We start from the raw sequence: 12,015 nt of genomic DNA, 5'->3' as shown, positions 1-12,015 counted from the left end.
GGCACTCGGGTTACTACTGACTCTGTGCTCAGAAATCGCTCCTGGCAGGCTCAGGAGACCATATGTCCTGGGTCAGCTGCATGCAAGGCAAATGCCCTACCGCTGTGCTATCTCCAGCCCTTCTTTTCAGCTTTTTAATGGTAACTTTCTATGCATGTCTTATGCATTAAAAGCAAGTCATAACTGCTTACAGTGAAATAGTAACTAAAATAAACAAAAACATCTGAAAAATTGTGAGAGATATACTATCTGTATGTTGAAGAGGCATATTTGGTTTCCAAATGAAATTAAGATAATTACGATAAAGAAAAACCCAATCATTTTGGTTTCGGGGCCACCTGGCAGTGCTCAGGGCATATTCCTGGCTCTTGTGTTTATGGATTATTCAGGGAATGTCCATATGGTGTTGGGGAACCATATAGGATGTCAGGGATCAGACCCGTGTTGGTAGTATGCAAGGCAAACATGTTACCCTCTGTACTATCACTGACTACATGATATCATTTTGTAATGGTATAAATTTTATGTCAATTTTGAGTTAACATTAAGTTTTTTCTCTCCCCCCCCTCCAAGGATTCTACGCTTTTCTCCTGACAGCTTCAGTGGTGGGTGTGTCTCTCTTCATGGGCCTTGACTTGGACTACGTGTACAGACATTTTAAGCAGTTTGCCCTGGCCACCACTGTGTTTTCTGTGGTCTTGAGTTTTTATCTCTATATTCGAGCTTTGAAAGCACCGCAGGACAAACTATCTCCTGCCAGCTCTGGTGAGCAGTATAAACCTGGCCCAGCACCGCAGTCTCTTGAAGTCGTTTCTAGACTTATGAAGACTGCTTTATTTCTACATTTCTATATTTCTACATTTGGTTTCTGAAAGATAAACAAGAAAAAAATGATGAAGAAGAAGTTTTTTTTGTGTGTGTGCTACACCCAGTGGCACTCAGGGATTACTCCTAGCTCTGGGCTCAGAAATTGCTCCTGGCAGGCTCAGGGGACCATATGGAATGCTGGAGATTGAATTCGGGTCGGTCTTGGGTTGACCTCATTGTGCAAGGCAAATGTCCTACCTGTTATGCTATTGCTCTGGTCCCTGAAGAAATAATTTTTTAAAAATGATTTCAGAGGCCGGAGTGGTAGCGCCAGTGGTAGGGCATCTGCTTTACATGCGCTAACCTAGGGTGGACTGCAGTTCGATCCCTGGTGTCCCATATGGTTCCCCAGGCAAGGAGCGATTTCTGAGCGCATAGCCAGGAATAATCCCTGAGTGTCACTGGATGTGGCCCAAAACCAAAACAAAAATTATTTCCATCCTGACATCACATAATGATCCCCCAAGTCCTGATAGAAGTGATTCCTGGACCCTGAGTGCAGAGGTGGGAGTAAGCCAAGTATAGCCAGTTGTGGTTCCCAAAACAGTAACAACAAAAAATGCATAGAAAGCGGTTTGAGAGATAAAAAGTGGTGAAGGTACTTGCCCTATTTTGGCAGAATCTGGTTTCATTGACTTGCACTGCCTTCCCCAAGCAATTCTAGATCTCCTGGGTAACCCTCATCCTGGGACTCTAGCACCAACTGCTGGCCCAGAGATTACCTTGAGCATTAGTGACTCTTTCCCCCACAAAATATTAGGGCAAGCTCAGTGGGGTAAGTGCTTGCCTTGCAACTGAATGACCCAGGTTTGATCCCTTGCATCCCAATTTTAAAGCCCCATAATTTTGTTTGGAGTCCTGGTTGGATAAAGACTTCTCCTTTCTCAGGAAATGCCATCTATGATTTCTTCATCGGCCGGGAATTAAATCCTCGGATTGGCTCCTTTGATCTCAAATACTTTTGCGAATTGCGCCCTGGATTGATTGGATGGGTATGTCTTCTTTTTATTCAGGTTCTGCTTAGTAGTACAAGTTGGTCTTGCCCTGATGTAGAAATGTAGACAAGTTTAAGTAAACTATGGAAGGTTTTTAGGAATAATTGCAGCTTAGCTAAACCATAAATCTGTATACTTAAGATATTTCCTTACTGCAAATATAGTCCTAAGGTTTAAGATACCTATTGAAGTTAAATTTGATTACATCCTTTTTTATTTCTGTGGGAAAGTGATAGTGTAGATCAGTATTTCCCAGTGTGGGTGATACCTGCTTCACCCCCTGCTGGGGTTGTGGGGAGCTGCTGGACCAATTGTGAGGCTAGTTGCTTCCATGCATTAGTGGGTGCTTTCTGGCTGCTTAAAGAAGAATGGTTTCTAAGGAGGTGCTGAGTAAACTTTTTCTGAAAAGGCCAAAACCAGTGGTCCTCAAATTATGGCCTGTGGGCCACATATTGTATTTGTATCTGTTTTGTTTCTTCATTGCAAAACAAGATATATGCAGTGTGCATAAGAATTCGTTCATAAGTTTTGTTTTTACTATAGTCAGACCCTCCACTCAGACCAGTGAACTAGCCCCTGTTTAAAAAGTTTGAGGACCTCTGGCCAAAACAATTGGGTTACACTGTAGATTCTTCTTCCCTTCTTTTTCTTTGTTTTGTTTTTGTTTTTGTTTCGAGCCACACCTGGCAGCACTAAGGTTACTCCTGGCTCTGTGTTCAGAAATTGCTCCTGGCAGATTCGGGGACCATATGTTATGCCAGGAATTGGACCTGTTTGTTTGGGGTTGGCCATGTGCACAGCAAACTCTCTACCGTTGTGCTATCGCTCCTGCCCCTGAAAATTAATATTTAATTAATTAAAAAAAACAAAAAAAGTTAGGGGCTGGCCTAATTTTAGCCATGTAAGAGAGTTGCAAAAAAAGATTTTCTTGTTTTCCCAAAGTTCATGCTGTCTCATGAAATAATGAGGCCTTATTTGTCTCTCTAGTGTTTCCTCTGAGGGCCTTTTCTGTTCCCGGGTGTCCCACAAGGTATGATTAGTTACTTTGCCTTAGTCTCCTTTCATTTACAATAGTCCTCAGGCAGAGAGATAGTCCAGTGGTAGGACATTTGCCTTGCACGCTGCTGACCCAGGGTTGACCTGGGTTTGATACCTGGCATCCTATATGGTCTCCCAAGCCTGCCAGGGGCTATTTCTGAGTGCAGAACCAGGAGTAACCCCTGAGCGCCACCAGTTGTGGCCCAAAAACAAATCCCCCCAAACAAAAAAGTAGTTCTTAAATTTCCCATTGCCTTTCATGTCTTGGTAATAGATTATTGAGCAGTTACCCTGTCACTGGGTCGCTCAGTTTGAGGTAGGCCCATGATTCCTCAGAACTGCTTAAATCAGGCCTTCCGGCTAAGCAGACCCCAGATCTGTGGTGTTTCTGTCCATGTCTCAGGAAGGGATTCATCTTGTCTAGTCGCTGACAGGCCCTATCTGGCTCTCATTTGAGGAGACCATCCGTGCTTGTGTGGGTCACAAAGTAGCTCTGAGTTGTGCTTGTTGTGTCTGAGTTGTGCTTGTTCCTTCTATTTGCAGGTGATAATTAACTTAGTGATGCTAATGGCTGAGATGAAGATCCAAAATCGAGAGGCTCCATCATTAGCGATGATTCTGGTGAATAGTTTCCAGCTCTTATATGTGGTGGATTCTCTCTGGAATGAGGTAATTCTTTCTTTCTTTCTTTCTTTCTTTCTTTCTTTCTTTCTTTCTTTCTTTCTTTCTTTCTTTCTTTCTTTCTTTCTTTCTTTCTTTCTTTCTTTCTTTCTTTCTTTCTTTCTTTCTTTCTTTCTTTCTTTCTTTCTTTCTTTCTTTCTTTCTTTCTTTCTTTCTTTCTTTCTTTCTTTCTTTCTTTCTTTCTTTCTTTCTTTCTTTCTTTCTTTCTTTCTTTCTTTCTTTCTTTCTTTCTTTCTTTCTTTCTTTCTTTCTTTCTTTCTTTCTTCTCTCTCTCTCTCCCCCTCCCTCCCTCCCTCCCTCCCTCCCTCCCTCCCTCCCTCCCTCCTTCCTTCCTTCCTTCCTTCCTTCCTTCCTTCCTTCCTTCCTTCCTTCCTTCCTTCCTTCCTTCCTTCCTTCCTTCCTTCCTTCCTTCTTTTCTTTTCCTTTTTTTTGGTTTTTGGGTCACACCTGGTGGCGCCAAGGGGTTACTTCTGGCTCTGTGCTCAAAAGTCGCTCCTGACAGGCTCAGGGACCATATGGGATGCCAGGATTCGAACCAGGGTCTGTCCTATGTTGGCTGCGTGCAAGGCAAACACCTTACTGCTGTGCTATAGCTCTGGCCCTGGTAATTCATTTTAAAAGTCCGGTCCTTGGCGTCCAGGAAGGCTGAGTGTGGCTGAGTGATTTGACTTCTTTTAGCCTTTTCTGCTTCCAAAGTGAAGCCTGCCTCCAGGCCTGTCCTTGTTGGAGGAGATTTTGATACACAAGTCAGTGAGTGCTAATAGATGCTCTGCTCAGGTGCAAAGTATGTAAGGCCTTTGATGGTGATTCTTCATAGAATAGGCCATTTTTAGTATGTGAAAATGGGGGTGAACAGAATTTCCGAATTATTCAGAAGCTGTTTGTTCTATGCTTTGTTTGTTTGATTGATTTCTGGCTCTTTGATTTACTTTCAAACCCCAGCAGTTCTCAGGGGTTACTCCTCGTCGCTGTGCTACATTCAAAAATCTCTCTTGGCAGTGCTCAGAAGACTGTGGGACTGGGGCTGAAGAGATAGTATGGAGGTAAGGCATTTGCCTTGCATGCAGAAGGTCAGTGGTTCAAATCCCGGCATCCCATGTGGTCCCCTGAGCCTGCCAGGAGCGATTTCTGAGCATAGAGCCAGGAGTAACTCCTGAGTGCTGCCGGGTGTGACCCAAAAATCCAACACCCCCCCCCCTAAAAAAAAGATCATGTGGGATGCCAGGAATTGGATGTGGGTCTGCTGCATGCAAGACAAATGTCTTACCCACTGTGCTATTACTCCAGTCTCTTCTGTAGATTTTTTTAAATTTAAACTTCCTTTTCAGTAATTCTTCAGTTATCATTGATTCTTTTTGCCTAGTTTCTTGCTTTTAGTTTTTTCATTGTTTCTTTTTAAGTGGCTGACTAAAATATCTTTTCCAGAAATTTTAACCAAAAGTTAGCTTCTGTTGATTAAGAAAAATATTTACATCTTAAGACAACAACAGCCTAGTGCCATCGGAAGATTACATTTGTGCACTTTGTTCTTTATGGGACTATCAATAGCACATCCAGGCCATACTTAGCTTCCTGAGGAAGGAACTCGATGGTCTGATTTGCTGTAGCATCTGGAATGCTGCTGAGCAGACTAACAGGCTTTTACTCATTTGGATAGAATTATTCCCTTGTATGTCAGTGTGCCACATTTTGAGACACTTGAATATAATTTCTTTTTTTTTTTTTTTTTTTTTGGTTTTTGGTTTTTGGGTCACACTCGGCAGTGTGTAGGGGTTACTCCTGGCTGTCTGCTCAGAAATAGCTCCTGGCAGGCAGGGGGGACCATATAGGACACTGGGATTTGAACCAACCACCTTTGGTCCTGGATCGGCTGCTTGCAAGGCAAACACCGCTGTGCTATCTCTCCGGGCCCTGAATATAATATTTTTTGTTTTAGTTCTTTGTCCACACAAAGCGATGCTCAGGGCTTACTCCTGTCTCTGCACTTAGGAATCACTCTTGGAGAACTTGGGGGACTCTCTGGGGTGCCTAGGATTGAACTTGGGTTAGCCACATCCAAGGCAAATGCTCTTCCCGCTGTACTGTTACTCTGGCTCCCAGGCATTTTCCTTAGGCAAACATGTGCAAGGCCTGTGCTCAGTGCCCAGGAGGCAGTCACTGCATCTGCTTGCTTATTTACTCTTTGATTAATTTCATCCTGTTTTACTTCAGGAAAAATCAGAGCTAAGTGCATAATAATAAGGCACTCTTTTTTTTTTTTTTTTTTTTACAGATTAAAATTTTTATTTAAGCACCGTGATTACAAACATGATTATAGTTGGGTTACAGTCACAAACAGAATACCCCCCTTCACCATTGCAACATTCCCACCCCCAATGCCCCCTCCCTCCTTCCCATCCCATGCCTGTATTCGAGACAGGCATTCTACTACAGTCATTTTTTTTTAAAGTTCAGTAAGCTGTTTTTTTTTTCCTTCTTTCTTTCTTAAAGGATAAGTGTTTAAAAAAATACAGTAGTAAAGGTGTGATAGTGGCAATTGCTGTTGTTTGCATAGGCCCAGCAAAATATGGGGAAAACAGAAAAAAAAATCCTTGGCCTGATTACAAGAAGGCTTCACCTCAGAAGTTTATTGGTATAAGATCGACTCTGGGCTCCAGGCATACCAGTCTGTCCAACCCCTGAGTCATTCTCCATGGTCCCGGTGAAACTTTTTTGCACTTTCGCTGTTGTTGGTGTCGGGTTCCTGTATTTAAAGATTCTGGATTCTGTGCATTTCAACTTCATCGAAGTCAGGCTGATGTGGAGCATCCTATAGTTTCACCTCACCATTAGATGCAAAGAGACCTGCCCTGCAAACAGGTTGCTGCTAAGTTGTCTGGGTTTTGAGAGCTCTCTTTGGAGTAAGTCAATGCCAGAGCAGTGGTAGGGTCTTCCCTGGTAGAAGTTTGTGTTCTGGTAATATTATAGAGTCTATAATATAGACAGTTGTGGGTGTTTCCATAGATGGTATCCATTATTCAAGGTGTGTGGGCGATGCCCATTCTTCTGAGGCCTGAGCTAAATCATTATGCCAATTTTCAGGGTAGAATACCTAAGTGCATGATTTGAGAATGGGGATTGACAGAAGGCGCAGCCAGAGGCTGCATCTTTCCTTAAGCTTGGCCAAAAAGCCTACAGCACGGAGCCATGCGTTCCCTTTGTTGCCTGCTGAAACTTCGGCTCCCAGAGAGGAGTTTGAATCCTTAATTGTGCTGGAAGCCAGAAGTTCACCAGTCCCTTTTCCCCACCCCTGGAGCAGGATAGGGGAGGCCTGGGATCTCCTTTAAGCTGCTCGCCAGAACCCACCTTGCTGGCACCCTGTGCAGGCGGCCAGGGGTAACCCTGGGGTCCTGGAGGAAGGAGAGAGGAGGCTGTGGGGGCTAGCTAGAGGCTGCATCTTCCCCTAAGCTTGGCCAAAAAGCCTACTGCATGGAACCCACACATTCCCTGTGTTGCCTGCTGAAGCTTCTGGCTCCCAGAGAGGAGTTAGGATAATAAGGCCCTCTTAACTCAAGTGTGGGCCTGAAGGTCCCCCAAGAGTTGTGGCATTCATTTTTCTGTGATACTTGGGAACTACCAGCTCAGTGCATGGGGGGCTGATGTGACGTCCAGGGAATTGAACCTGGGGGCTTCTGCATGCAAAAGAATGTTTCAGCCTGTAAGTCATCTCCCTGGTCTACTTCCTGCCTTGTCTAGAAAACAGCACCACTTTGGAGGTGTTAAATCTAGAACATTGTTAGATTTTTTTTTTTTTTTTTGGGTGGAGAATGAGGGGCTTTGAGCCAGACCCACCGATGCTCAGGGTGACCCCTGGCAATTCTATGAGACCAGAGATGGTTGGGGGATTGAACTGAATTTGGTCACATGCACAGCCAAATGTATGGTGAGTGCTTTTAAACCTCCTCTTCTCTCTTGGTCCCATAGAACACTGATTCATCAACAGATGCAGATTAGCTGATTTGTCTCTTCTGAAGTTAGAGGCAGATAAGGGAACACTCAAGGTAGACAGTCTTCTGGAGCTTTGTTTGGGTCACACTGAAGTGTTCAGGGATCAAACCTGATGCTGAGGATTGAACCTGGGACTCTTCTGTGCAAGATATGTGGCTCAGCCCACAGAGCTGTCTCTAGTTCGCATCTGAATTTTGCCTCTTGGTGATGTCTCTTTATTCCAGAGCCTGGTCTGCAGCCATCCAGGCTCCTGGAGAGGTGATCTGTCTCTTTGCTCAAGTTAAGCAAATTCACAAGAGAAGACCACTTAGATTAATTTACCTGAGCGGTGAAGCAGGCATTTGCTGTCTTGCTCAGCATTACATTCCAGTGTGGAATGGTTCCATGGATATGTGTGTGTGAATCCATATTACACTCTGGTGGTACTTGGCAGTCTTTGGATCCCTCGAAGGCGTACTTTGAACTCTCTTTTCTGTGGCAGCTGTGTGCTAGGTGCTGGGAGGCAAAGCTAAAGACCTGGGTTAGTGGAGAGAAGGAACAGAAAATAACAGCTTAATTTGGAAAGGGGGTTCCAGGCAGAGGGAGGGATCTGGACAAAGGCTTGCTGGTGAAAAATCCTCTGTGATATGCTGTTTTAGGATAGGAAGATGTAACTGCCTGGGGAATTATATCTCATGCCCTCCCCATCTCTTTTTATGTATGTATGTATGTATGTATGTATGTATGTATGTATGTATGTATGTATGTATGTATGTATTTCCTATGTATATGTAGGATTACAGCTCTAGCCTTGCAGATCAAGACATGCATTCTACCTTCAGCCACTTCCCTGGCTCTGTTTCCTTGGGGGTACTTGGGGTCCCAAGTACCTATCCAGGATAGGTATTTGATCTGGAGTTGGCCTTAGGCAAACGCTAGGCTCCCTGTAGTCTCTCAGCTTCTTCCCTACCTTTTAAAAGTTTGGCTTACAGGGACCGGAGCCGTGATGCTAGAGGTAAGGCGTCTACCTTGCAAGCACTTGCCTAGAAGGGATTGCAGACTCCCCTGCGTCCCCCAAGCCAGGAGCGATTTCTGAACACATAGACAGGAGTAATCCCTGAGCGTCAATGGGTGTGGCCCAAAACCAAAACCAAAACAAAACAAAACAAAAAGTTTGTCTTTCAATGCTCAGGGTTTACTACTGGCTCTATATTCAGGAGTTACTCCTCTCAGTGCTCCGGGACCAAATAGGATGCCAGAATGAACCCAGGTTAGCTGCATTCATGGCCAGCACTTTCCCTGCTGTATTATCACTCCAATCCTACTGTCACCTGTTTAAAACCAAATCTCTCTCTTTTTTTTTTTGGTTTTTCGGGTCACACCCGTTTGATGCTCAGGGGTTACTCCTGGCTAAGTGCTCAGAAATTGTCCCTGGCTTGGGGGGACCATATGGGACGTTGGGGGATCGAACCATGGTCCTTCCTTGGCTAGTGCTTGCAAGGCCAGACACCTTACCTCTAGCGCCACCTCACCGGCCCCAACCAAATCTCTTTTAACTGTCTTCTAGGAGGCTATATTGACAACCATGGACATTGTACACGATGGATTTGGATTTATGCTGGCTTTTGGAGATTTGGTGTGGGTTCCTTTCATCTATAGCTTCCAAGCCTTTTATTTAGTCAATCATCCACATGAAATATCCTGGCCTCTAGCCTCACTCATTATCGCTCTGAAACGTGAGTCTGAATTTTATTTTTCTGTACCCAGTGTTATCTGCTTAGCTTGTTGTGCTCTAGTATCTCCATATTTGTAATCTGCCCTTTTGAGTGTTTAAGATTAGCATAAGCCTGAGGTCATTTGCGGTGGATGATTAATAAAAAGGGCCTCACATCTAGCAGATGGGTGCTATCTTCTTCAGTTCTTTAGAGTTTCCCAAAGTTATAAAGAATATTTTTACACAATTTTGTGTTTTAAATGAAATTGTTTTAGTAGCTATTTTTATTTTGTTTGCTTTTTAATTTTTATTTATTTTTGAGGGGTGGCACACCTGGCATGCTCAGTGGTTACTTCTGGCGCTGTACTCAGGAATTACTCCTATTAGTGCTTGGTGTACAATAAGGGATGTCGATGTGTGCAAGGCAAATATCCTACCCTATATCACTGCAGCCCCAACTTTATTATTTTTTGTTTTGTTTTTTGGGTCATATACGGTGGTGCTCAGGGGTTACTCCTGATCTGTGCTCAGAAATTGCTCCTGGCTCAGGGGACCATATGAGATGCCTTGGATCTAACCCGCCTCTGCCTCTGTCCTGGGTCAGCTGTATGCAAGGCAAATGCCCTACCACTGTGATACCACTGTGGCCCCGCCCAACTTTATTATTTTTTTTAACTGTAGTAGTCCATTTTTTTTTTTTTTTTGGTTTTTCGGGCCACACCCGTTTGATGCTCAGGGGTTACTCCTGGCTTCCTGGCTAAGCGCTCAGAAATTGCCCCTGGCTTGGGGGGACCATATGGGACGCCAGGGGATCGAACTGTGGTCCTTCCTTGGCTAGCGCTTGCAAAGCAGACACCTTACCTCTAGCGCCACCTCGCTGGCCCCTAGTATTCCATTTTGTAAATGTAACATAGCATCCTTTTTCTTTCATTTGTTCTTGGGCACTTAGATTGTTCTCAGATTTTGGCTATTGTGAATAGTACTGTCGTGGATATAGGAATGCAGATGTTGTTTCTGCTTTTTGTTTTATTCTGTCCTCATGTTTTTAACAAACTATACTATGTAAACTCTAGTGCAGGTATCATTTCTAAGTGAAAGTATGTTACTTTAAAATATAAATGTATATTAAGTAGTTAACATCAATTCAAAAACTTTCAGTTTTTGGATATGTGATCTTCAGATGTGCAAATAATCAGAAAAATGCATTCCGGAAGAATCCTGCTGATCCAAAGCTTGCACGTAAGTATTGACTTAATTTTCTGATTTTAATTTTTTGGGGCCATTCTCAGTAATACTCAGGGGTTACTCTTGGCTCGGGGACTGTATGGGATGCTGGAGATTAAACCCGGTTGGCTCCATGAAGTCCAAGCTCTCTATCATCTGTACAATCACTCCAGTCCCTTAAGTTTTTCTTTTTCTTTTCTTTTTTTTTTTTTTTTGGTTTTTGGGGCCACACCCATTTGATGCTCAGGGGTTACTCCTGGCTAAGCACTCAGAAATTGCCCCTGGCTTGGGGGGACCATATGGGATGCTGGGAGATTGAGCCGAGGTCCTTCCTTGGCTAGCGCTTGCAAGGCAGACATCTTACCTCTAGTGCCACCTCACCGGCCCCTAGTCTCTATGTTTTGAAATGATTTGTTTTCTGTGTTTTTTGTAATGTCTTACTTTGCATTTGTACTGAAGACTTAAAATTTTGTTTTTAATGTAGATTTAAAAACCATTCATACATCAACGGGAAAAAATCTCCTAGTTTCTGGATGGTGGGGCTTTGTTCGTCACCCCAATTACTTGGGTGATCTCATCATGGCCCTAGCGTGGTCCCTGCCATGTGGTAAGTATCAGAGAAGAATGTTGTGGTCACTCTGGTGTTCATGCTTTACTGTGTGTGTGTGTGTGTGTGTGCGCATGCATGCCTGTGTTGTGTGTTCAAGTCCTCTGCCTTATTATGGGTGTTGGGAGAGAAGGATTGTTACGAAGGCAGGATTCCCTTATGACCTAGGTGCTTATCTTGTTTCTGTGGAGGACTAGGAGTTCACAGAACCCAAAATTAGTTTCACTTGCCAACTTGGAATCTTTACTTATTTTATTTTATTTATTTATTTATTTATTTATTTATTTATTTATTTATTTATTTATTTATTTATTTTTTGGGGGGTCACACCTGGCAGCGCTCAGGGGTTACTCCTGGCTCTATGCTCAGAAATCACCCCTGGCAGGCACAGGGGACCATATGGGATACCAGGATTTGAACCATTGTCCTTCTACATGGAAGGCAAACACCTTACCTCCATGCTATCTCGCCAGCCCCTACTTATTTTATTTTTAGTTTATTTTTGGGCTATCCCTCAGGCTTTCTCTTGACCCTGCACTCACTCAGGGATCACTCCTGGCAGTGCTTGGGGGACTGAATGGGGGGTTTGGGGGGCTGGTACCTGGTCTGCTGTGTTCATTGTGTGACCTGAGCACTGAGCTGTCTGGTTTGCACAGCCAGGAGGAAAAGGAAAAATAGATGCCAAATGTTTGTGATAGGTCATTTAGACTTCTTCTTTTTTTTTTGTTTTGTTTTTTGTTTTTGTTTCTGTTTTTTGGTTTTTGGGTCACACCTGGCAGCGCTCAGGGGTTACTCCTGGCTCTATGCTTAGAAATTGCTCCTGGCAGGCCAGAATTCGAACCCACCGTCCTTCTGCGTCTAAGGCAAATGCCTTACCGCTGTGCTATCTCTCCGGCCCCTCATTTAGACTCCTTTAATCATCT

General features: G+C 43.8%; 1 protein-coding gene across 1 annotated transcript in view; it reads left to right on the top strand.

Moving 5' to 3' along the window:
• The window catches only part of LBR (lamin B receptor), a 34,126-nt gene that overhangs the window by 20,136 nt on the left and 1,975 nt on the right, over positions 1 to 12,015 (top strand). Inside the window, exons 9-14 of the mRNA XM_049776474.1 lie at positions 574 to 765; positions 1,756 to 1,859; positions 3,444 to 3,569; positions 9,115 to 9,283; positions 10,420 to 10,500; positions 10,970 to 11,092. Coding sequence (XP_049632431.1) covers positions 574 to 765; positions 1,756 to 1,859; positions 3,444 to 3,569; positions 9,115 to 9,283; positions 10,420 to 10,500; positions 10,970 to 11,092 — 795 coding nt within the window. The remainder of the gene's footprint in view (positions 1 to 573; positions 766 to 1,755; positions 1,860 to 3,443; positions 3,570 to 9,114; positions 9,284 to 10,419; positions 10,501 to 10,969; positions 11,093 to 12,015) is intronic.

The sequence above is a fragment of the Suncus etruscus genome, chromosome 7 (genome assembly GCF_024139225.1).
Source record: "Suncus etruscus isolate mSunEtr1 chromosome 7, mSunEtr1.pri.cur, whole genome shotgun sequence".
Classification (NCBI taxonomy): Eukaryota; Metazoa; Chordata; class Mammalia; order Eulipotyphla; family Soricidae; genus Suncus; species Suncus etruscus.
The sequence above is the reverse complement of the archived record's forward strand: the minus strand, read 5'-3'. Positions and strand labels throughout refer to the sequence as shown.